This window comes from Bos grunniens, chromosome 21, assembly GCF_055505025.1.
Source record: "Bos grunniens cultivar Pamir isolate PY7600 chromosome 21, Bosgru_T2T1.0, whole genome shotgun sequence".
Classification (NCBI taxonomy): Eukaryota; Metazoa; Chordata; class Mammalia; order Artiodactyla; family Bovidae; genus Bos; species Bos grunniens.
In genome coordinates, this window is record NC_141185.1 from 319,289 (window position 1) to 343,184 (window position 23,896).

The window sequence follows — 23,896 nt, forward strand, 5'->3', positions numbered from 1 at the left end:
CGGGCCAATACTGAAAACTCTGGTGATGCTCAGAGCCCGGACCCAGATCCCCTGAGTAATGGGTGTTCAACCTCAACAATGCATGTAGCCCCTACCCACATGTGACCCCCAGGGACCTGGCAGAGCTATGATATGCGGCCTCTTTGAGGAGGGGAGCTAGTGTGCAGAGACCACAGCCAGACAACATCCAGGAGGCAGGGCGCTGAGGCTCTGGTACCCACGGCTGGAGACCAGGCTTGGAGCCCTCACTACTGGCCTCAGACCCCTTCTCTCCTGCCTGATCAACATGGGCAGTATCCCTCTCCTACTCTTGGGTATCTGACATTCTCAGGAATATTCATGAAGGTTCCTTCAGAGACTCAGAACAGGGGGAAGCAGGTTTGTCACAGGGTCCTGCTGGAGGACACAAGGCTGACACAGCGGTGGATCTGTCTCCCCAGTGACCTCAGGTCCTGAAGTCCTCGGGCAGGTGGTCAGGAGGATATGGTGAGAAGCAGGATGGAGTCTGAGGATGGATGCAACCCGAGGCCGTCCTGCTGAAGAGATGTCCTGCCAGGGGACATGCACACGGCTGACCTAGCTTCTCTGCAGGGTGCTGTTGTGGCAACCCACTCCAGTGTTCCTGCCCGGAGAATCCCATGGACAGAGGAGTCTGGTGGGCTACAGTCTGTGGGGTCTTAAAGGGTCAGACACGACCGAGGTGACTGAGCATGCTCACCGCCCCATTTCCTGGGTGAGCACTCCCTCAGGGCAGCCTCCCCTGAGTCAGCTGACAAGGGCTCTGCCTCGTCCTCCTCCGACGTCTCAGGCATCTCCTCACAGGTGTCGCACTAGGAGCCCCTCAGGCGTTTTTGCTGTGAGTTGTCTGGGGCGACTGCACTGGTTTCCGACAAGGGGGCTCATCTGGACCTTCTTGTGGGGCCCCTGCAGGGTCCATGTGCTGCAAGAACAGGTGAGCCCAGGAGTGAACGGTAGGTGCAGTGGGCATCGAGCCCCATGCTTCTGCGTGCAGTTATGCTGTGACATGATGTTAGCCCATGGGGGGCTCCAGGAGGTCAAGGGACCCCACGTCCTCGAGAGCCTCTGGACTCACTGTGAGTGTCAACTGCATCAGTGCGCCTGCAGCTCCAGGGCGGTGACGTCCAGGTGTTCTCACAAACTCCTTATTTGGGGTCTCTCTACAGAGTGTGTGCATTTATTGAGGCTATTTCTGCTGTTCCTGCTGCTGCTGCTAAGTCGCTTCAGTCGTGGCCGACTCTGTGCAATCCTAGAGACGGCAGCCCACCAGGCTGCCCCGTCCCTGGGATTCTCCAGGCAAGAACACTGGAGTGGCTTGCCATTTCCTTCTCCAAAGGCTATTTCTAGAGAAGATTAAAAGAACATGCTGTCTCTAGAAGAATACTCTGAAGGTAGAACACAGCCACTTAATACCAGACCAAAAACACTGCTAGGACTGCCCTGTGAGCCCAGGCAGGGGGTGCCCAGGACCCCAGTGCAGGGCTGCTTCGCAGGAGCATGTGAGCAGGGGGCCAGGGAGTCTCAGAGACGGAGTCTTCTCTTTTCACTGAAAACAATAAGTAGCAGGACAAGGACTGGTGACATTTAATGTTGGGGCCTGTTGGGAATACACAGCACAGTGAGGCCATGAGAAGTATATGAGGATATGTCTGATTCTGTGTATGAGTGTGTGAATGTGTGTGAATGTGTATGTGAGCATGCGAGTCTGGATGTGTGTGCATGTTTGTGTGTGTGTCAGTGTGTATATGAGTGTGTGAATGTGTTTGAGTCTATGTGCGAGTGTGGATGTGTGTGCATGTTTGTGTGTGTGATGTGTGCATGAGTGTGTATGGGTATGTGTGTATATTTGTGAGTGTGAATGTGTGCATGTGTTTGCTTGTGTTTGTGTGTAGGTGTGTGTGTGTGTGAGTGAGCATGCCTCTGTGTGACAATTGTGTGTGTTTCTGTGGTGATAGATGTCTGGGCGTGTATAGGCTTGTGTGTGTTTGACAGGTGTGTGTGTCTGTAAAGGTGTGTGTATGTGTGACAGGTGTGTGTATGTGTGACAGATGTGTGTGTGACTGTGTGTGTCTGTATGTTTGTGTGACATTCATGTTTGTAACAGGTCTGTGTGTGTGTAACAGATGTGTCTGTGTGTTAGAAAGGTGTGTGTGTGTGAGGGTGTGTGTATGTGTGTGTGACAGGTGTGTGTGTGTGACAGGTGTGTGTGTGTGTGTAAAGGGGTGTGTGTGTGTGACGTGCGTGTGTTTGTATCAAGTATGGGTGTGTGCGACAGGTGTATGTGTGTAACAAGTATGTGTGTTTATAACACGTGTGTGTGTGTGACACAGGTGTGTGCTTGTCACAGATATCTGTGTGTTAAGGTGTGCGTGTGTGTGACAGGTGTGTGTATGTGTGAAGTAGTGTGTGTGTGTGACAGGTGTGTCTGTGTATGAATGGGTGTGTGTGTGACAGGTGTGTGTGTGTGCCAGTTTTGTTTCTGAAGGGATGAGTGTGTGTGACAGATGTGTGTGTGTGACAGCTGTATCTGTGTGTGTGAAGGGGTGTGTGTGACAGGTGTGAGTGTGACAGTGTGTGTGTGACAAGTATATGGGTGTGCAACAGGTATGTGCATGTGTGACACGTGTATGTGTGTGGAAGGTGTGTTGTGTGTGTGTGTGTGTCTGTATGCCTGTGTGACAGGTGTGTGTGTGACAGGAGTGTGTATGTGTAACAGCTATGTGCGTTTGTGTGTGTAACTGGGGTGTGTTTGTGTGTGACAGGTGTGTGTCTGTAACAGGTGTGTGTGTGAGACAGGTGTCTGTGTGTCTGTGACATGTTTGTGTGTGTGTGTGTAAAAGGGGTGTGTGTGTGACAGCTGTGTGTAACAGGTATATGTGTGTGACAGGTGTGTGTGTGTGTGTGTGACAGGTGTGTTGTGTGTGTGGTTGTGTGTGTCTGTATGTCTATGTGACAGGTGTGTAGGTGTGACAGGACTGTGTGTGTGTGTAACAGGTGTGTGTGAGTGTACCCCATGGACTGTGGCGTGCCAGTCTTCTTTGTCCTTTCTACGCAAGAATCCTGGAGTGGGTTGCCATTTCCTACTCCAGGGAATCCTACAACCGGGGAGTCAACCCAGCTCTCCTACATTGCAAGTGGATTCTTTACTACAAGAGGCAAAATTCTCATTATCTACAGAACACTGTGGATAGAAAACCCTAAAGACTCCACACAAAGCTACGAGACCACACTCATTCAGATCACTGAACTCAACAGGTCAGAGTGGGTACCAGCATCAGATTGCTCATGGCTTAGGAGTTGTTGGGGATTGCCTGATTCCCACTTCTGATCCCATACTCTAAACCCCATAGAAACCAGCTGGTAGTGGATGTGGGGATGTGTCTGCAGCCTTCCAGTCCCATGAGATGAGAAGCATATTTGGGTTTTACAGGTTGTTCAGTGGGATCACAAGATCAGCGAAAGTGCAGGAGAGAGGAAAGCTTGTTAGGCGATGCACCACAAGACTCCACTGGCTTTGATGATGGATGAAGGTGTTGAGCCAAGGGATGAGGACACATGTAGAAGCTCAGTGACCTGGATGCCAGAGGCCACAGTTCCAGGGTCACCCTCAGGAGTCCTGACCATGTTGCATAGCATCGGGCACAAGTGACCCCACAAGTTCCAAGGCAGAGTGAGGTGGGCCTCTCCCCAGAGCACATGCAGGTGTTGGGAAACGGGATCTGGCACAGAAGACGCTCGTGCAGAACTGCTGTGGCCAAAGCAGACCGGGAAGGCCTTTTCATAGACAGTAGGTTCTAACTCAGTCAGTGCACAGGTGAGATCCCTGTTCCGAGGAAGAGCTGACCTGCACCAGACCCGAAGGGGTGACATCTCAGGACAGGAAACCAGGGTCCCATGGACAGGGCGTCAGTCAGAGTGGGGACACACACTGGTCTTTTCTGGCTCCAGGAGGGATAACACCACTGATGACACTGATGACAGCTCTCCCCACCCCGGGCAAACCCGCTGTAAAGTCCACACATGCTGTGACTGTTGTCAGCCCCAGTCTACATCCTCACACACAGAAATGCAGGTGTGAGGCCACAGCCTCAGGGCCACAGGGAGACGAGGGAGTGGAGCCCTAAGGAGCTCCCAGGAGCTGCGTGTCTTCAGTCCTCAGCAGACTTGGGTCCTCAGTGTCCACCCTCAGGGAGGAGATGCTGAGGTTCACGAGTTCCTGCAGACACTCAGTTGTGCACAGGAAAATGCAGCCCACTGGGCAAGTCAGCCGTGCTGGGAAGACGAGCATCTCAGCAGAAATGTCTACTTTGTCCACAGAATTAATACTGCGTTTAATTACTCTGAACAAACCACCTCTAGAGTGATTCTTGAGGTTATTTAAGCTGTTCAACATGAAAAAACAGTCAAGAAAGCAAAGGAAAATATAAATGCTTTGGGAATTCTGATAGACATTAAATTGTACTCAACTCCACTTGAATTCAGTGTGATTATTACTTGTATATTTTTCTCTGATGTTTGTATATGGAGTAAGTAAACATCAGCTAATCTGAAAAGAAAAAAAAATAAGAGTTTGTGTCAAACAAATGGCTGGTACCTGAATGTGTGGTGTGCATTTGTTGAGTAAAGGTAAACATGTTCTTTGGATTGAAGTCTCGTCCCCAAATCTGCCATTGTTCCCTGAAAGCATATTTTTTCCTGACCAACCCTCCTTCAACATTTTATTCCTCAAGAGACTTCTTGTCGTGGGGAGGGGGACCACAGGAGGGGCTGAGTTCTCTGAGGCCACAGACAGCACCCCCTCACAGGGGGAGCCCCATAGACAAGACCTCTATTCACTGCTTTCTGCTTTTTATACAGAGGTCCCTCCTGTATGCAAATACCCACTCAGGTCACAGGGTAGAAACAGAGCACCAGCTCCCTTAAATTCAGGCTCCTCCTGAGGCTTGAAGAGACTTGCAGGAGTGGTGACTCTCATCTGCTCCAAGATGAACCCACTGTGGACCCTCCTCTTTGTGCTGTCAGCCCCCAGAGGTGAGTGTCTCTGGGTCAGACATGGGCACGTGGGGAAGCTGCCTCTGAGCTCACGGGTCACCGTGCTTCTCTCTCTCCACAGGGGTCCTGTCCCAGGTGCAGCTGCGGGAGTCGGGCCCCAGCCTGGTGAAGCCCTCACAGACCCTCTCCCTCACCTGCACGGTCTCTGGATTCTCATTGAGCAGCTATGCTGTAAGCTGGGTCCGCCAGGCTCCGGGGAAGGCGCTGGAGTGTCTTGGTGGTATAAGTAGTGGTGGAAGCACAGGCTATAACCCAGCCCTGAAATCCCGGCTCAGCATCACCAAGGACAACTCCAAGAGCCAAGTCTCTCTGTCAGTGAGCAGCGTGACAACTGAGGACACGGCCACATACTACTGTGCGAAGGACACAGTGAGGGGAAATCAGTGTGAGCCCAGACAAAAACCTCCCTGCATAGGGGCCCGTGACCACCAGGGGGCGCGCAGGACTCAGTACAGAGCTGAGCCCTGGAGCAGGTGCAGAGAGGCCTTGGGCGGTGGGGGGCCTGGGGGGGATTCTCGTCAGAGCTTCTCTTTTCTCCTCCTGCCCAGGAGCTGCACCTCAAACCCTCTTCTGTGTCCTGGTAATTCCTTGTGCTTTATGTCGCTCTCAGAAAACTGTGTTTATATATATTTTAATTTTTCCTTGAAGCAAGGATAGCTTTATGCAAACACACACACACACACACATATAATACTAAACAGCTAAAATTTTTCACCTTCATTCGTCTTCTTTCAAAGGAACTCAGTAAAAACATTTGCCTCTCATGTTATTTTCAACTATTAACTATCCTGAAAGGAAACTTGAGATATTTAAACATTTTTAATCTTTGTTTTGTTTTTGTCCACGAAGAAGGAAGAGACTCAACCTCCTTCTATCTGTCAAACTGCACAGTAGAATGTGGAGCAAGCAGTGTCTAAGGCTCCAGTGTCAGGGGTCCCCAGTGCTGCATATGCAATGATTCTCATCATTCACAGGTTCTGTACTGCAAATTCACCTACATGCTAGCTTTTATTAGCGTCTTAACATAAACACTGTTACCTTGTGTCCTTATATAGACATTGAGAATTTGGCCAGTTCACTGAGTCACTCAACACACACAGATTCCAGGTGAGGGCAGTCAGGGTGATACCATCTCGCCTCAACGTCTCTCAAGTCCACACCCCATTCTGAGCTTATGTCTGGATCATTCATACGGGGAAATACAGAGGTCCTCAGGTGGATTTGTCCGTGGGGTCAACATGGAGCACACCACCGTCTGTCCTCTCTCCCATCACAGGAACCTTCACTGGCATAGGGAAAGGAAGCAGGATCTGTGCTGGCTCAGCCCTGAGGAAAGACCCAAGGACTGAGAGGACGAGGGACTGAGCTGAGATGGGCAAGGGGCAGGAGGTGGGGGCCGTCAAGATGGAGACTCTGGGCTCAGAAAGGGGGACTTGCCCTGGGATCTGGTTCCAAGCCATCTGATAGACACACTGCTTTCCCACACTTCCTCGCCAACCATGTAAATCAGAAGGCACCCGTGGGGATCCTGGGATGACCAGGGTGAGTGTGACCACAGCCTCTCTGTATTCACAGGAATAGAGCTCCTCAATGTAAATTCCTCTTCAAGCTCCAGGGTAAAATCCACCCTGGGCTGTGAGAGCTCACCCCTCTCTGCTCACACAGGATGGAGGTCTCAGTGAATGCAGAGCTGTTGGGTAGAAAATGGGGCTTTGGGTCTCCTCCTCTGCCTGGTGACAGCTCCCCAAGATGAGGGTCTCAGGTGCAGACACGGGTCTGTGGGGATGATTGTGACTGCAGGTGACTGACAGGGGCTGATTCTCCTTGTCCCTAGCTGGTCTGTCCCAGTGCAGCTGCAGGAGCAGGGTCCAGAACTGCGGAAGCTCTCACCTGTGCCATCTCTGGTTGCTCCATCACCAGTGGTTACTGGTAACCAGTACTCCCTGAGCTAAGCTCTGTGACAACCAAGGACACGGCAGTATGCTGCTGTGCAAGAGACACAGTGAGGGGAAGGCAGTGTGAGCCCAGACACCAGCCACCCTCCGGGGGCTCCATGACCTCCAGCGGGTCCTGGGGACACACAGTTGTGTGTTGCAGGAGCAGGTGCAGATGGTGATTGACAGCTGGTCTCCTGTCAGGAGGCTTCCTCTCCTTGTAGCAGTTTTTCTGGGGAACTTCTCTGCATTCATGACTCTTAGGTACCTCCTCAGCCTCTGAGGCAGAATGGTGGTTGGGATAGGGGACCGTATACTCACTGCAAGAAAGGCACAGTCTCTTAGGGTTGCTTCCGCTTGTCACTTAGGCCCGTTCTCTGGACATTTGGTGTAAGCTTGCTAGGTCCACACGAGAGGCTCTGTGTGATTCAGCAGTGGGGCTCAGCACAGCAGGGCCAGTAAACGAGTTAGCCAGCGGTCAGCAGGGTAAGTGCAGCTGGACTCAGACAACAGAGGTGTATAAACCCAGGGCCAGGGAAGAACCCCCCTTGGTGGTGCTAACGGAACTGACACCTCACTCACAGCATCAGCCATAGTTCTCGCCATGGAGACTCAGCGGGACCTCCACCCCAGCCTGAGATAGAAGCTGAGTCTGCTGACACCACACACAGATGCAGGAAGATGAAAAGTTTGTGTCGTCTGTGTTCCTGCATCTATGTCTGTGATGTCCTCAGACTTACCTTCTACATCAACCTGGGGTGGGGTCCCAATGAATTTCCATGGAGAGAACTATGAATAATGGTCTGAGTGTGGTTTCAGCTCTTTGAGCACCACCGAGGGGCGTTCCTCCCTTCACTAATTGACAGGCTCTAGTAGGTGCAGTAGCTTCTGTCCTTTGGGTGGTTTTACGGCAGATAGAGGACACGAACTAAAGGGAAGCTTTTACTTTAAAAACAATTCCTACTTGATATCCTCAGCTTTCTTGTCAAGCTATGAGCCACCAGAAGTTTATACGAGGACAAGTCTTTCAACGAGAGAGCACCATACATCTAAGGAATATACAGAATATTCCCTGATGAATAAAGAAGGCATTGTGAGCACCGTCTTCGTGTTTAGCCATCCCTCCTGACTGTCTCATGGAACAAACACTACCTTTAGTTCATGAAACTTAGTGATTTTAAATCACTTTGTTCTAATGCATGCATGCTAGTCACTCCAGTCATGTCAGCTCTTTACCACACTAGGGACTGTAGCCCATTAGGCTCCCCTGTCCATGAAATGTTCCAGGCAAGAATTCTGGAGCGGGTTGCCATGCCCTCCTCCAGGGCATCTTCCTGACCAGGGATGGATCCTGTGTCTCTTACATCTGCTTATTGGTAGGCGGGTTCCTTATCACTAGCGCCATCTTGCGATCATTATGTGAGTCTCCTTCAGCAGAAATCACACAAAGTGAACAGAGTAAACACTGAGAAAGTGAAAGTTGCTCAGTTGTATCCAACTCTGAGACCCCACGGATTACACAGTCCATGGAATTCTCCAAGGAAGAATACCGGAGTGAGTAGCATTTCCCTTCTCCAGGGCATCTTCCCAACTCAGGGATCAAACCCAGATCTCCCAAACTGCAGGCAGGTTCTTCACCAGCTGAGCCACAAGGGAAGCCCAAGTACCCTGGAGTGGGTAGCCTATCCCTTCTCCAGCAGATCTTCCAGTCCCAGGAAGCGAATCCTATATTGCAGGATGATTCATTACCATTGAGCTGTGAGTTCAGTCACTCAGTAATGGTTGACTCTTCCCAACCCCGTGGACTGCAGCATGCCAGACTTCCCTGTCCATCTCCAACTCCCAGACCTTGCTCAAGCTTATGTCCATCCAGTCGATGATGCCATCCAACCATCGCATCCTCTGGCATCCCCTTTTCCTCCTGTCTTCAATCTTTCCCAGCATCAGGGTCTTTTCCAATGAGTCTGTTCTTCAAATCAGGTGGCCAAAGTATTGGAGCTTCAGCTTCAGCATCAGTCCTTCCAGTGAATATTCAGGACTGATTTCCTTTAGGATAGACTGGTTTGATCCTCTTGCAGTCAAGGGACTCTCAACAGTGTTCTCCAACACAGCAGTTCAAAAGCATCAGTACTTCAGCGCTCAGCTTTCTGTATGGTTCATCTCTCATATCCATACATGAGTACTGGAAAGTCCATAGCTTTACCAGACGGAATTTGTCCAGCAAAGTCTCCACTTCTTAATGCGCTGTCTAGGATGGTCATAGCTTTTCTTCCAAGGACCATGCTGTCAGGGAAGCTTGAACTGATCTATCGGGGAAGCCCAACAATGAGAAAAATCACAAGCCAGTGAGACGAGGAGCCCAGATGTGGGTGGTCCCAGATTTGGTGAAGTCAGCAGTTCACGTACCTGGAGAGAATGAACAACCTTCCACATGGCACACCCACATGTAAGCCCCTCCCCCAGGGGAACCCCTCATTACGGACGTGATGACTGCATTCCCTGGTCACACGGGGACATGAAAAGGGGCTGGGAGAAGGGGGACGGCTCCTCTGAAATTACCTCAGGAACCCGGAATCACCGAGAGGCGCTTTGTCCTGCCTTCTGACTAGAACTGGGTCACCAGGACGTAACAATCTCCTCACCATGGTGCTTTCTGAATTCCAGCCTCTTGGAAGAGCTTTGGAATCTGAGCCTAAGATAAATGCCCTGCTGAGTCCTTCATCCCTGTCTCTGTATGTTGGTCAAGTCTGTCCAGGCTCCTCTGACTCTTAGTGACATTCGATTTCTCCTTCGCCACCCAGGTCAAGGACAACCTCAGCTGATACCTGCTGGTTCCTGCATCAAGAGGTAGTCTGTGTGGAAACCATGATTTCCATATTAAAGCAAGGAAATTCTCAACACCAAAACTTTCCCTGGACCTAACAGAGTCCTCAGATTGTAAGGAAATCCCCCAGCACAAAACCAGAGAGGTGGGCAATCCACAGTCCAGGTGAGACGTGCCCATGGAAGTGAAGCTTCAGGAGGAGCACCCTCAGGGTAATTACTACCAATTCCTGCAGGACCAGCAATAACCACTGTGAGGATGAGAGATCCTGGGGTCGCAGTCCATGGTTTGTGGAATATAACTCCAGAAACATCCAGATCTTCAAGGTGAGTGTTCATATTTATCCCTTCAGGACACCTGACGGACGAGGGGAAGGCAAACGCTGAAAAATGCTAACACCTACCCAGAAGGTTCATCATGCAGACCCTCATGGAAGAGCTCTTCCCCCAGCTTCTCCTAGGAGGTGAACAGAAATTCTTGTCTACTGCAGACCTACAGAGGTTTCATATCTCATGGCTAAGAGAAGGGACTGGACCAGGGCACTGCAGTCCAGGAGGGAGTATTATGCAGACGGGCCAATACTGAAAACCCTGGTGACGCTCAGAGCCCAGACCCAGATCCCCTTAGTCATGGGTATTCAATCTCAACAACGCAGGTAGCCCCTACCAACATGGGACCTCCAGGGAACTGGCTGAGGTACGATATGCAGCCTCTTTGAGGTGGGGAGCTAGTGTGCAGAGACCACAGCCAGACGCCATCTAGGAGGCAGGGCACTGAGGCTCTGGTACCCATGGCTGGATACCAGGCTTGGAGCCCTCACTACTGGCCTCAGACCCGCTCTGTCCTGCCTGATCGACATGGCCAGTATCCCTCTCCTGCTCTTGGGTATCTGACGTGCTCAGAAATATTCATGAAGGTTCCATCAGAGACTCAGAACAGGGGGAAGCCGGTTTGTCACAGGGTCCTGCTGGAGAACACGTGGCTGACACAGCAGTGGGTCTGTCTCCCCAATGACCTCAGGTCCTGAAGTCCTCAGGCAGGTGGTCAGGAGGGACGGTGAGAAGCAGGATGGAGTCTGAGGATGGATGCAACCCGAGGCCGTCCTGCTGAAGAGATGTCCTGCCAGGGGACATGCACACGGCTGACCTAGCTTCTCTGCAGGGTGCTGTTGTGGCAACCCACTCCAGTGTTCCTGCCTGGAGAATCCCATGGACAGAGGAGTCTGGTGGGCTACAGTCCATGGGGTCTCAAAGGGTCAGACACGACTGAGGTGACTGAGCATGCTCACCACCCCATTCCCTGGGTGAGCACTCCCTCAGGGCAGCCTCCCCTGAGTCAGCTGACAAGGGCTCTGCCTCGTCTTCCCCCAGCGTCTCAGGTGTCTCCTCTCACAGGTGTCGGCACTAGGAGCCCCTCAGGTGTTTGTGCTGTGAGTTGTCAGGGGCGATTGCACTGGTTTCCATCAAGGGGGTCATCTGGACCTTTCTGTGGGGCCCCTGCAGGGTCCAGGTGCTGCAAGAACAGGTGAGCCCAGGAGTGAACAGTAGGTGGAGTGGGCATCGAGCCCCGTGCTTGTGCTTGCAGCTATCCTGTGACAGGATGTTAGCCCATGGGGGGTTCCAGGAGGCCAAGGGACCCCACATCCTCGAGAGCCTCTGGACTCACTGTGAGTGTCAACTGCATCGGTGCACCTGCAGCCCCAGGGAGGCGACATCCAGGTGTTCTCACAAACTCCTTCCTTGGGGTCTCTCTACAGAGTGCATGTGTTTATTGAGGCTGTTTTTGCTGCTGCTGCTGCTGCTAAGTCGCTTCAGTCGTGTCCGAATCTGTGTGACCCCAGAGATGGCAGCCCACCAGGCTCCCCCGTCCCTGGGATTCTCCAGGCAAGAACACTGGAGTGAGTTGCCATTTCCTTCTCCAAAGGCTTTTTCTAGAGAAGATTAAAATAACATGCTCTCTCTAGAAGAATACTCTGAAGATGGAACACAGCCACTTAATACCAGACCAGAAACACTGCTAGGACTGCCCTGTGAGCCCAGGCAGGGGGTGCCCAGGACTCTAGCACAGGGCTGCTGCACAGGAGCATGTGGGGAGCGGCCGGGAGTCTCAGAGATGGAGTCTTCTCTTTTCAGTAAAAACAATAACTAGCGGGACAAGGATTGGACAAGGACGTTTAATATTCAGGACTGTTGGGATTGCACAGCTCAGTGAGGCCACGAGAAGTACATGTCTATATGTCTGTGAGTGTGTATGTGAGTGTGTGAGTGTGTGTAAGTATGCATGTGTGTGTGTATATATATGAGTGAGTGTTTGTATGTGTGTGCATGTGAGTGTGTATATGTAAGTGTGAGGGTGTTTATGTGTGCATCTGAGCATGTGAATGTGTGTGATTGGTTTTGTGTCTGTATGTGTGAGCGTGAAAGTGTTTGTGAGTATATATCTCTGTATGTCTGCGTGACAGGTGTGTGTTTGTATAACAGGTATGTATGTGACTGGTGTGTGTGTGATAGGTGTGTTTGACATGTGTATGTGTGCCTGTATGTCTGTGTGACCAAGGTGAGTGTATGTAACATGTATGTGTGCAACAGGTGTGTGTGTGTATAACAGGTGTGTGTGTGTGAGACAGGTGTGTATGTGTGGGAGAGGTGTGTCTGTATGTGTGTGACATGTCTGGGTGTGTGACAGGTCTCTTTGTGTGCAACAGGTGTATGTGTGTGTAACAGGTGTGTCTGTGTGTGTGAATGGGTATGTTTGTGTATGACAGTTGTGTGTGTGTGACAGTTTTATGTGACTGTGTGTGTCTGTATGTCTGTGTGACAGGTGTGAGTGCTTGTGTGTGACAGTTTTGATTGTGTGTGTGACAGCTATGTGTGTGTATGTGAGACAGGTGTGTGTGTGTCTGTCTGTCTGTCTGACAGGTGCGTCTCTGTGAGAGGTGTGTGTGTGTATGTGAATACCCAGTGGTGGCTGACTTTGGGGAAACACACTGATTAGAGGTGAAGATGTCTCTGTGGCACTAAAGACTGGTTCACGATGGGGACTGTGTCCTCTGGGGCGGGTCCCTCAGTGGAAGAGATCTGTGTACACAGGGGTCAGGGACCTGGCAGGACACACGCCATGAAACAGCATGAGGACACGGACACACACCCACTGAGCGTGGCCATGGATCATAAGTCTGCTCCTTCCTAATATCGCCCGTGTATTGAGTGTAAAGTTTTCAGCCTCTAGAACATGCAGGTGACCTGAGGTGTCCTAGGTTAAATATGGATATTCTGAGCCCTGAGAACATCACCCAGAGCAACACCGGCTCTGCACAGCAGTCCTGGGAGCACAGGCCTCACCAGGGACTGGAGCTGGACAGTCCTCCTCCTGGTGGCCTTGGCTCCAGGTCAGGGTCACCCCAGTGCTGCAGTGAAGGAAGGGACAGGGTCCAGTCAAGGGGCTTCATGCACTTCTGTCCCCTGTCCACAGGGGTGCACGCCCAGGTGCAGCTGGTGCTGTTGGGGCTGAGCTGAGGAAGCCTGGGGCCTCAGTGAAGGTGTCCTGCAAGGCTTCTGGATACACCTTCACCGACTACATGCACTGGGTGTGACACGCCCCTCAGCAAGGGCTTGAACGGATGGATGGACTGACCCTCAACATGGTGGAACAAGGTACACCTAGAAGTTCCAGAGCAGAGTGATCTTGGTTGCACACACGTCCACCAACACCGCCTAAATTGAGCAGAGCAGTCTGAGGTCTGAGGACACAGCTGTTTATTACTGTGTGAGGTACACTGTGAAAACCCACATCCTGAGGGGCAGGGTGCTGTGCTGGGAGAGGAGAGGAGAAAAATGATGGTTTTCCTGACTTCTCATCACCAAGAGTCTGGAATCTGAGAGATCAGATCATGCTCTCCTGGGACACTGGTGCTTTTGAGCAAGATCTCAAAGAAAGATGCAAGATAAAGATTTCTCTCCAACGGGTTATGGATTTTTATTCCTTTTTTAGCAGGGGTATTGAGAGCCTCATTCTTCTTGGGAATGTTAGGTGAGGCATTATCGGGAAATATTTGGTTAATGTCAAGTATGGGATTCTTATTCTGTAGAGCATCCTGGCAAGTCCTCTGGCTCATTCTTTAGTTTGAAAAGTGCCATCGTCCTTGGGGGATCCCAAGGGTGAATTTCTATTTCCCAGTCTCTGCCAAGCAGCCCACACATAGCATCTGGTCAGACAGCCACGAGCAGGGTTATAGAGTCAGGGTCGAGGAGTGCACAGGTCCCTCAGTCTGTGGCAGCACATGGTTCCTCCCAGGGACCACGGCCTGCAGTGCCCTGTCCCCAGGGCCCGTGCTTGTGGTCACCAAGTAAGTGGGAGCCATGTGGGAGACACTGGTGGATGTGAAACCCACGTTCTAGCTTATATCACTCTGCTGATCATTGTGCCAACTTCCCACACGTGTGGGGCTCAAATCAACACACACACATTCCCTTTCAGTCCATAGTTCAGAGTCTGATATCAGTTTCACTGGATTGGAATCCAGATGCGACAGGACCACAGTCCCAAGGCTCTCAGGGTCTGAATGATCTGTGCCCCCAGAATTCAGGCTTGGAAGTCATGTGCACCCAAGAGGATGCTGTGAGAATCGGGGTCTTTGGCAGATGCTTAGTTCATGAGAGGAGAGTCCTCATGATCTGGGTTGGAGTCTTTCTAAGAATCCCCAGAGAACATATTTGTCCCTGTCCACCAGGGAAGGACCCAGCAGGAAGGTGCCAGATGTGAAGCAGGAAGGAGGCCTCACCAGAAGAGCAGCCTCACTGGTGTCCTGATCTGGGGCTTACAGCCTCTAGGACTGCGGAAAATAAAGGCATGCTCACAGACCAGCCCACCTGAGCTCCTGTTGCACTCTGAAAGGATAAAGTCAGGGACAATCTGCTTCTTTGCCGTGTCCAATCTAGAGCTTCACTGCCTGCATCCCTGGCTCTCAGCCACTTCCTTCATCTGCACAGCCCAGCAAAGCACCTTCCATCAGTGGTCACTTCTTCCAGGGTCAGATGCCCTTGGCCTCCCTCTGATGAACACATTTGTGGTTTCAACTGGAGCCACATGATAATCCAGGAAAAGCAGACCTCTCAATCAGTCACATTTTCCAAAATCCCCAATGCCATGTTAGATGACATTCAGAGACTCAATGAATGATTCAAACACAGTCCACCTTCAGCCCTGCAAATACATCCTTCCCACAGGCCCATTACACTTAGCAAATCCCAGAAAACCTCCCAAATGTCCACCTAAGAATTGACACTAAATTATAATGGCAATTATAATAAAGATTGTAGAGCAAAGTTGGTCTAAATACCATCAACCCCAAGTCCCAAATCTAGTCCTCTAACTCAGCTATGCGTGAGGATTTGTGTTCTAAAATACAACACGTAGACAGGCATATCTCAGCTACAAAGAGTTTCATTCCTTAAAAAGGATAAATGTAAGTCAGAAAGGACCCCTGGTCCCAGTGTGCACGAGTGCTCAGTGCTACAGTTGTGTCTGACTCTTTGCCTCCCTATGGACTATAGCCTGCCAAGTGCCTCTGTCCATGGGGTTCTCCAGGCCGAGAATACTGGAGTGGGTTGGTATTTCCTCCTCCAGGGGATCTTTCTGACCCAGGGACTGAACCCAAGTCTCCTGCATTTCTTTCAGTGCAAGCAGATTCTTCACTGCTGAGCCACCAGGGAGGCCCCACTGGCCCCGACAGTGTTTAAATCCATCCATGCAAACCCTACTAAGTCCAAGGTCTGGGAATAATCTTCTTTGGCTCCTCTTCCAGCCTCTGGGGCTGTTGATCTGCCCCTTTACTTTCCACTCCTTTTTGTGGGAGGTGGTGCATATTTGAAGCTGAGCACTTTCACCAGCCTATTTCCTGCTGCTTGGATCTTGAACCGTTGCTGTGACCCTCATGTAAAAGACAATTGAGGATGGTGCATGATCCTTTCTATTCATTGTTGAATTTGATTTGCTAATAGGTTTTGAGAAGTTTTGCATTAAATTCATCACAGGTACATTTTATAGAAGTCCCTAGAGAAACTTTCTGTTCTGAGGCTGTTGCTCCCTGGAAGATTTTAAAATTACTCTGACGAAATTCAATTTTCACACCGACGATCATTCTCTCCATGTTGTCTCCTCCATCTTGATTCGGTCCTGCAGGGTTTACAGTTTAGGAATTTGTCCATTTCTTCTAGATTGTCCAATTTGTTGGCATACAACTCTTTGTAATAATCTCATATGTTTTCTGTATCTCTGAGGTATTAGCGTTATGTCTTTTCTGTTTTTAATTTTATTCCAGTAAATTCTTTTTCCTCCTTTGGAGACTGGCTAAAGACTTATGGTTTTGTTTGTCTTTGAAAAAACGACAATGACAACAACACCACCAGCTGTTGATTTAACTGATCGTTGTTGCCGTTGTGTGTGTGTGTGTGTGTGTTCATCTCAACATTATTAATTTCTGCACTGTTTTGTCCTTTCCTTCCTACTACTGCCTCTGTGCTTTTGTGGTGTTCTGTTCTAATTTCTGTATGGAGTAAGTTGGACTGTTTCCTTCCATTTCTTGAAGAAGGCCTGTATCACTGTCAGCTTTCGTTTCAGAACTGCTGGGCCGGCATAGAGTTTAGAGATAAGAGTGTGTTAGTCAGTCAGTCGTGTCTGACACTTTGTTGCCCCAGAGACTGTAGCTCGCCAGTCTTCTTTGTCCTTTCTAGGCAAGAATCCTGGAGTGGGCTGCCATTTCCTACTCCAGGGAATCTCACACCTGGGGAGTCAACCCAGGTCTCCTACATTGCAAGTGGATTCTTTACCACAGGAGGCAAAATTCTCATTATCTACAGAACACTGTAGATAGAAAACCCTAAAGACTCCACACAAAGCTATTAGACCACTCTCATCCAGAGAGCACTGAACTCAGTAAGTCAGAGTGGGTACCAGCATCTGATTGCTCATGGCTTAGGAGTTGTTGGGGATTCTCTGGATCCCACGTCTGATGCCATAAACTAAACCCCATAGAAACCAACTGGTAGTGGATGTGGGGATGTGTCTGCAGCCTTCCAGTCCCGTGAGATGAGAAGCATATTTCGGTTTTACAGGTGGTCCAGTGGGATCAAGAGATCAGAGAAACTGCTGAAGAGTGGAAAGCCTGTTAGGCGTGCCCCACAAGACTCCACTGGGTTTGATGATGGATGAAGGTGTTGAGCCAAGGGATGAGGACACATGTAGGAGCTCAGTGACCTCGATGCCAGAAGCCACAGTTCCAAGGTCACCCTCAGGAGTCTTGACCATGTTGCACAGCATCGGGCACAGGTGACCCCACAAGCTCTGAGGCACAATGAGGTGGGGCCTCTCCCCAGAGCACATTCAGGTGTCAGGAAACTGGATCTGGCACAAAAGACATGCTCATGCAGAACTGCTGTGACCAAAGCCAGACTGGGAAGGCCTTTTCATAGACAGTAGGTTCTCAGTCAGTGTACAGGTCAGATCCCTGTGCTGAGAAAGAGCTCACCTGCGCCAGACCCGAAGGGGTGACATCTCAGGGCAGGAGAAGACCAGGGTCACATGGACAGGGCGTCAGTCAGAGTGGGGACACACACTGCTCTTTTTTGCTCCAGGAGGGATAACACCACTGATGACACTGATGACAGCTCTCCCCACCCCGGGCAAACCCGCTGTAAATCCACACATGCTGTGACTGTCGTCAGCCCCAGTCTACATCCTCACACACAGAAATGCAGGTGTGAGGCCACAGCCGCAGGGCCACAGGGAGATGGGGGAGCGGAGCCCTAAGGAGCTCCCAGGAGCTGTCTGTCCCCACTCCTCAGCAGACTTGGGGTCCTCAGTGTCCACCCTCAGGGAAGAGATGCTGAGGTTCACGAGTTCCTGCAGACACTCAGTTGTGCACAGGAAAATGCAGCCCACTGGGCAAGTCACCCGTGCTGGGAAGACGAGCATCTCAGCACAAATGTCTACTGTGTCCACAGAATTAATACTGTGCTTAATTACTATGAACAAACCTCCTCTAGATTGATTCTTGAGGTGTTTAAGCTGTTCAAGATGAAAAAATAGATAAGAAAGCAAAGGAAAATATAAATGCTTTAGGAATTCTGATAGACATTAAATTGTACTCAACTCCATTTGAATTCAATGTGATTATTACTTGTATATTTTTCTCTGATGTTTGTATATGAAGTAAACATCAGCTAATCAGAAAAGAAAAGAAAAATAAGAGTTTGTGTCTAACAAATGGCTGGTACCTGAATGTGTGGTGGGCATTTGTTGAGTAACAGAAAACACATTCGTGGGATTAAAGTCTCTTCCCCAAATCTGCCATTTTCCCTGGAAGCATTTTTTTCCTGACCAGGCCTTCTTCATCATTTCATTCCTCAAAGTCTTCCTGGTATGGGGAGGGGGATCCCAGGAGGGGCTGAGTTCTCTGAGGACACAGTCAGCAACCCCTCACAGGGGGAGCCCAATAGACAGTACCTCTATTCACTGCTTTCTGCTTTTTATACAGAGGTCCCTCCTGTATGCAAATATCCACTCAGGTCACAGGGTAGAAACACAGCACCAGCTCCCTTAAATTCAGGCTCCTCCTGAGGCTTGAAGAGACTTGTGGGAGTGGTGACTCTCATCTGCTCCAAGATGAACCCACTGTGGACCCTCCTCTTTGTGCTCTCAGCCCCCAGAGGTGAGTGTCTCTGGGTCAGACATGGGCACGTGGGGAAGCTGCCTCTGAGCCCACGGGTCACCGTGCTTCTCTCTCTCCACAGGGGTCCTGTCCCAGGTGCAGCTGCGGGAGTCGGGCCCCAGCCTGGTGAAGCCCTCACAGACCCTCTCGCTCACCTGCACGGCCTCTGGATTCTCATTAAGCGACAAGGCTGTAGGCTGGGTCCGCCAGGCTCCAGGGAAGGCGCTGGAGTGGGTTGGTGGTATAGATAGTGCTGGAAGCACAGGCTATAACCCAGCCCTGAAATCCCGGCTCAGCATCACCAAGGACAACTCCAAGAGCCAAGTCTCTCTGTCAGTGAGCAGCGTGACAACTGAGGACTCGGCCACATACTACTGTACTACTGTGCACCAGACACAGTGAGGGGAAGTCAGTGTGAGCCCAGACAAAAACCTCCCTGCATGGAGGCCCGTGACCACCAGGGGGCGCGCAGGACTCAGTACAGAGCTGAGCCCTGGAGCAGGTGCAGAGAGGCCTTGGGCGGTGGGGGGCCTGGGGGGGATTCTCGTCAGAGCTTCTCTTTTCTCCTCCTGCCCAGGAGCTGCACCTCAAACCCTCTTCTGTGTCCTGGTAATTCCTTGTGCTTTATGTCGCTCTCAGAAAACTGTGTTTATATATATTTTAATTTTTCCTTGAAGCAAGGATAGCTTTATGCAAACACACACACACCCACACACATATAATACTAAACAGCTAAAATTTTTCACCTTCATTTCTCTTCTTTCAAAGGAACTCAGTAAAAACATTTGCCTCTCATGTTATTTTCAACTATTAACTATCCTGAAAGGAAACCTAAGATATTTAAACATTTTTAATCTTTGTTTTGTTTTTGTCCACGAAGAAGGAAGAGACTCAACCTCCTTCTATCTGTCAAACTGCACAGTAGAATGTGGAGCAAGCAGTGTCTAAGGCTCCAGTGTCAGGGGTCCCCAGTGCTGCATATGCAATGATTCTCATCATTCACAGGTTCTGTACTGCAAATTCACCTACATGCTAGCTTTTATTAGCGTCTTAACATAAACACTGTTACCTTGTGTCCTTATATAGACATTGAGAATTTGGCCAGTTCACTGAGTCACTCAACACACACAGATTCCAGGTGAGGGCAGTCAGGGTGATACCATCTCGCCTCAACGTCTCTCAAGTCCACACCCCATTCTGAGCTTATGTCTGGATCATTCATACGGGGAAATACAGAGGTCCTCAGGTGGATTTGTCCGTGGGTCAACGTGGAGCACACCACCATCTGTCCTCTCTCCCATCACAGTGACCGTCACTGCCACAGCGAAAGGAAGCAGGAGCTGTGCTAGGCTCAGCCCTGAGGAAAGACCCAAGGACTGAGAGGACGAGGGGCTGAGCTGAGATGGGCAAGGGTCAGGAGGTGGGGGCCATCAAGATGGAGACTCTGGGCTCATAAAGGGGGACCTGCCCTGGGATCTGGTTCCAAGCCATCTGATAGACACACTGCTTTCCCACCCTTGCTCGCCAAACATGTAAATTCAGAAGGCACCCACGGGGATCCTGGGATGACCAGGGTGAGTGTGACCACAGCCTCTCTGTATTCACAGGAATAGAGCTCCTCAATGCAAATTCCTCCTCAAGCTCCAAGGAAAAATCCACCCCTGGGCTATGGGAGCTCACCACTGTGTGCTCATACAGGATGAAGGTCTCAGTAAAGGCCAAGCTGTTGTGTAGAAGATGAGACTCTGCAGTCTTCTCCTCTGCCTGGTGGCAGTTCCCCAAGGGGAAGGTCAGGCGTCAGACACGCATCTGTGGGGGTGATTGTGACAGCAGGTGACTGACTGGGCTTGAATCTTCTTGTCCCCGGGTGTCCTGTCCCAGGTGAAGGTGCAGGAGTCGGGCCCAGACCTGGTGAAGCCCTCGCAGATCGTCTCCCTCACATGTGCTGTCTCTGGTTACTCCATCACGTGGTTATGGTGGGAGCTGGATCCACCAGGCCCCAGCGAAGGGGCTAGAGTGGATGGGAAGCATATATTATAATGGTGACACTTACCACAGCCCCTCCATCGAGAGCCACACGTCCATCTCCAGGGGCACGTCTAAGAACCAGTCCTCCCTGCAGCTGAGCTCCGTGACCACTGTGGACACAGCTGTGTATTACTGTGCAAGAGACACACTGAGGGGACCTCAGTGTGAGCCCAGCCACAAGCCACCCTCCAGGTGCCCCTGAACCACCAGGGGGCTTGTGGGACACACGGAGCACAGGGCTGAGCCCAGGAGCAGGTGCCCTGGGCTTGGAGGAGATGCTCAGGAGACACTGTGCTTTCCTCTTCCTGCCCAGGAGTCCACCAGAGACCCTCCTCTGTGTCCTAACGTCTCACTGCTGTGCTTTATGTCACGCTCGGCATACTGTGGGAATATGCATATGTTTTTGCAGTTTTAATTTCCTGTTGAAGTAAAATGGATTTTATACATACACATTTAATAGTCTAGAATTAAGGACAATTTTTTGGTTTACTTGTCTTCTCAAAGGATCTCAGCATAGCCCTGAGGCCCATCACCATTTTCCTGGTGAGTGTGAATCTTGAAATCTATGAAGGTTCTGAGAAGACACAGGAGATTTTCAGTTGCTACAATATTTGTTGTTTTTTACATGTGGAAGGAAGAGACTCACTCTCCTTCTTTCAGTGAAACTGCAAAAACAGGTAGAATTCTGCAGTGTCCAGTGTTGTAGGTGCTAGCACAGAGAGCCCCAATACTGCGTATACAGACATCCTCGTTATTCAGATTCCGCATTTGCAAGTTCACCTACTTTTTAGCTACTATTAGCATCATAAAACATATACCATCGTTTCACGGTCATTAATGGACATTTACAATGTGGACTGCCTTTAAATCATCCAACACACGCATGTTTCTACTTGAGGGCAGTCAAGCCCATTCCCTCATGTTTCATCCAATCATGTAAATCAGTCTCCTTCGTGTTCACTTTACTGAGGTATTTTCACATTTTGTGCTCCTAAGTTGACAGTTTCCCTCTTGAAAATGACCCCGTGTGTAGTCCTCACGCACAGGCTAGTGTTTCTAAGCACCCATTGCTGCAAGCTAACTTTCAATAGAAAATATCTCTCTCAGAAAGGTTCATTCAGGCAAGAATGGTACTTCTGGGCATGTGAGCTTGATATTGATGCCTCAGATATAAACACCATTTTTTAAGATGGGATTCAGATCTCAATCTCTGTTATTTAAGGTAGCCTTGGAAACTTGGTTGAGTTCCAAATACAGATGGTAAAATGGAGATTTATTGACAAGAAGGAGATTGACTGGACGGACAATGACCATGAGGAGACTTCAAGTTCAGGGGGTCCTGGCTAGACTGTCTCCCAAGGATTCTTGATCAATAGACATCAGGGAGATCAGAAGCACCTGGGAGACAGCAGGTTTAATGAAATGACCCCAACATTGAGGGTGATCAGAGTAAGCGTGCTCACTAGTCTGACTTAGGTGTCTTGATAAAACTAGGAAAGGGTGGACACAGAAACCCACAGGTCAAGACCTTGTTGAGAAACAAATTTCAGGAAGCCAGAGTAAAATGTGGTAAAGGCATCCTTGTCACCTTGGGAGTCAGAGTTCTTATATTCATTCACCTAGTCCTCTGAAAGTCAGCTTTAATCCAAAGGAAGATGATCTGTCTGGTCCCTCCCCGTCCTGCTGGCATCTCTGAGCTGTGAGCATCTCCCGGGTCTGAGGAAGGTGAGTGATGTAGTGACCTCTGTGAAGAGGTCTCATGCTTTCTCCTCCCCAGGTGTCCTGTCCCAGGTGCTGGGGCAGGAGTCGAACCAGGACCATTGGAGGCCCTCTCCTCACCTGGTCTGTCTGTGGATTCTGCATCACACAGAGTACTGGCTGCTGGGACTGGAGCCCTCAGTCTTAAGACTCAGAGCTGCAGTGACGGGGTGCTTTGGTCCCGGGAACAGCACAGCATAGAGCATGTCTCTCCAGAAACCACTCTCCACCCAGGACACGTTCATCTAGCTCCATGAGGACCTACGACACAACCCTGTGTTGCTGTCCCAGGAGGTCCAGGGAGAAGTCAGACCCAAGCCTCGTAACACTGCCTTCAGGGCTGCTCCAAGCACCAGGGGACACCCGCCTTCATCAGGAAACAAGAGGACACTTTTCAAGGCAGGAGAGAAAATGTCAGGATGGGGTTTTCTCTCAGAAGCTGGGGTCTCTCCACTGGAACATTCCCTCCCCTGCAAGCTCCTTCCACTGTCACCCCAGAGAGCTTTCCTGTTTCTGAACCTGGGACGTGATTTCATGGAGTCAGGCTGCTCTGTCTTTCCCCATCTGTCTTAGGACAGGCTGCACAGAAATATTTCCTCAGGGGACATACTAGGTCACTACCTTCTGTTACTTGCTGTCAACTTTTTAATTATTAATTCTTCTACTTAACTTCGAGTCTGTTTTCACCTTCAGATGGATTTCCAAATCCTCTCAGGCTGAAGTTCTCCCCAGCCCTGTTAGACTCTGTGTCTTTCATTTGAATAGTGAGTAGTATTTGAAGTTGGCAATTAATGTCATAGACCACTGGAGTGACTTTTTCCCCAGAGGACACTTGAAAATGTCTGGACACCAGTGAGGCTGTCGTAAGGGGTGAATTGTAGGTGGCTAGTTCTGCATTTGGTAGACAGATAAATAATAGATGAAATAGAAATGAAGATAAAAGGAAACAACGCAAACAATTGTATCCTAACCATACAGTTCAGTACAGTCCCTTGGTCCTGTCCGACTCTTTGGGACCCCATGAATCACAGCATGCCTCGCCTCCCTGTTTCACCAACTCCCAGAGATTACTCAAACTCATGTCCATCGAGTCAGTGATGCCATGCAGCCATCTCATCCTCTGTCATCCCCTTTTCCTCCTGTCCCCAAGCCCTCCCAGCATCAGAGATTTTTCCAATGAGCCAACTCTTTGCATGAGGTAGCCAAAGTATTGGAGTTTCAGCTTTAGCATCAGTCCTTACGATGAACACCCAGGACTGACCTCCTTTAGAATGGACTGGATGGATCTCCTCACGGTCCAAGGGACTCTCAAGAGTCTTCTCCAACACCACAGTTCAAAAGCATCAATTCTTCAGCGCTCACCTTTCTTCATAGTCCAACTCTCACATCCATACATGAGCACTGGAAAAACCATAGCCTTGACTACATGGACCTTTGTTGGCAAAGTAATGTCTCTGCTTCTTAATATGCTATCTAGGTTGGTCATAACTTTAAATAACCATAAAATTTAGTCTATAAATTCAGCGAGTAGTAAAAGCTCAGAAGTGCAAAGGTGATATGTGAATGTACATTAAG

At 50.0% G+C, this 23,896-nt stretch overlaps 1 gene segment (V, D, J or C); it reads left to right on the forward strand.

The window, feature by feature from the left end:
• Window positions 1–18,452: 18,452 nt before the first annotated feature.
• LOC147348813 (immunoglobulin heavy variable 4-38-2-like) lies at window positions 18,453–19,389 on the forward strand. The segment is given in 2 exon segments: window positions 18,453–18,535; window positions 18,618–19,389. Coding segments are annotated over 2 exon segments (366 nt in total).
• Window positions 19,390–23,896: the final 4,507 nt, after the last annotated feature.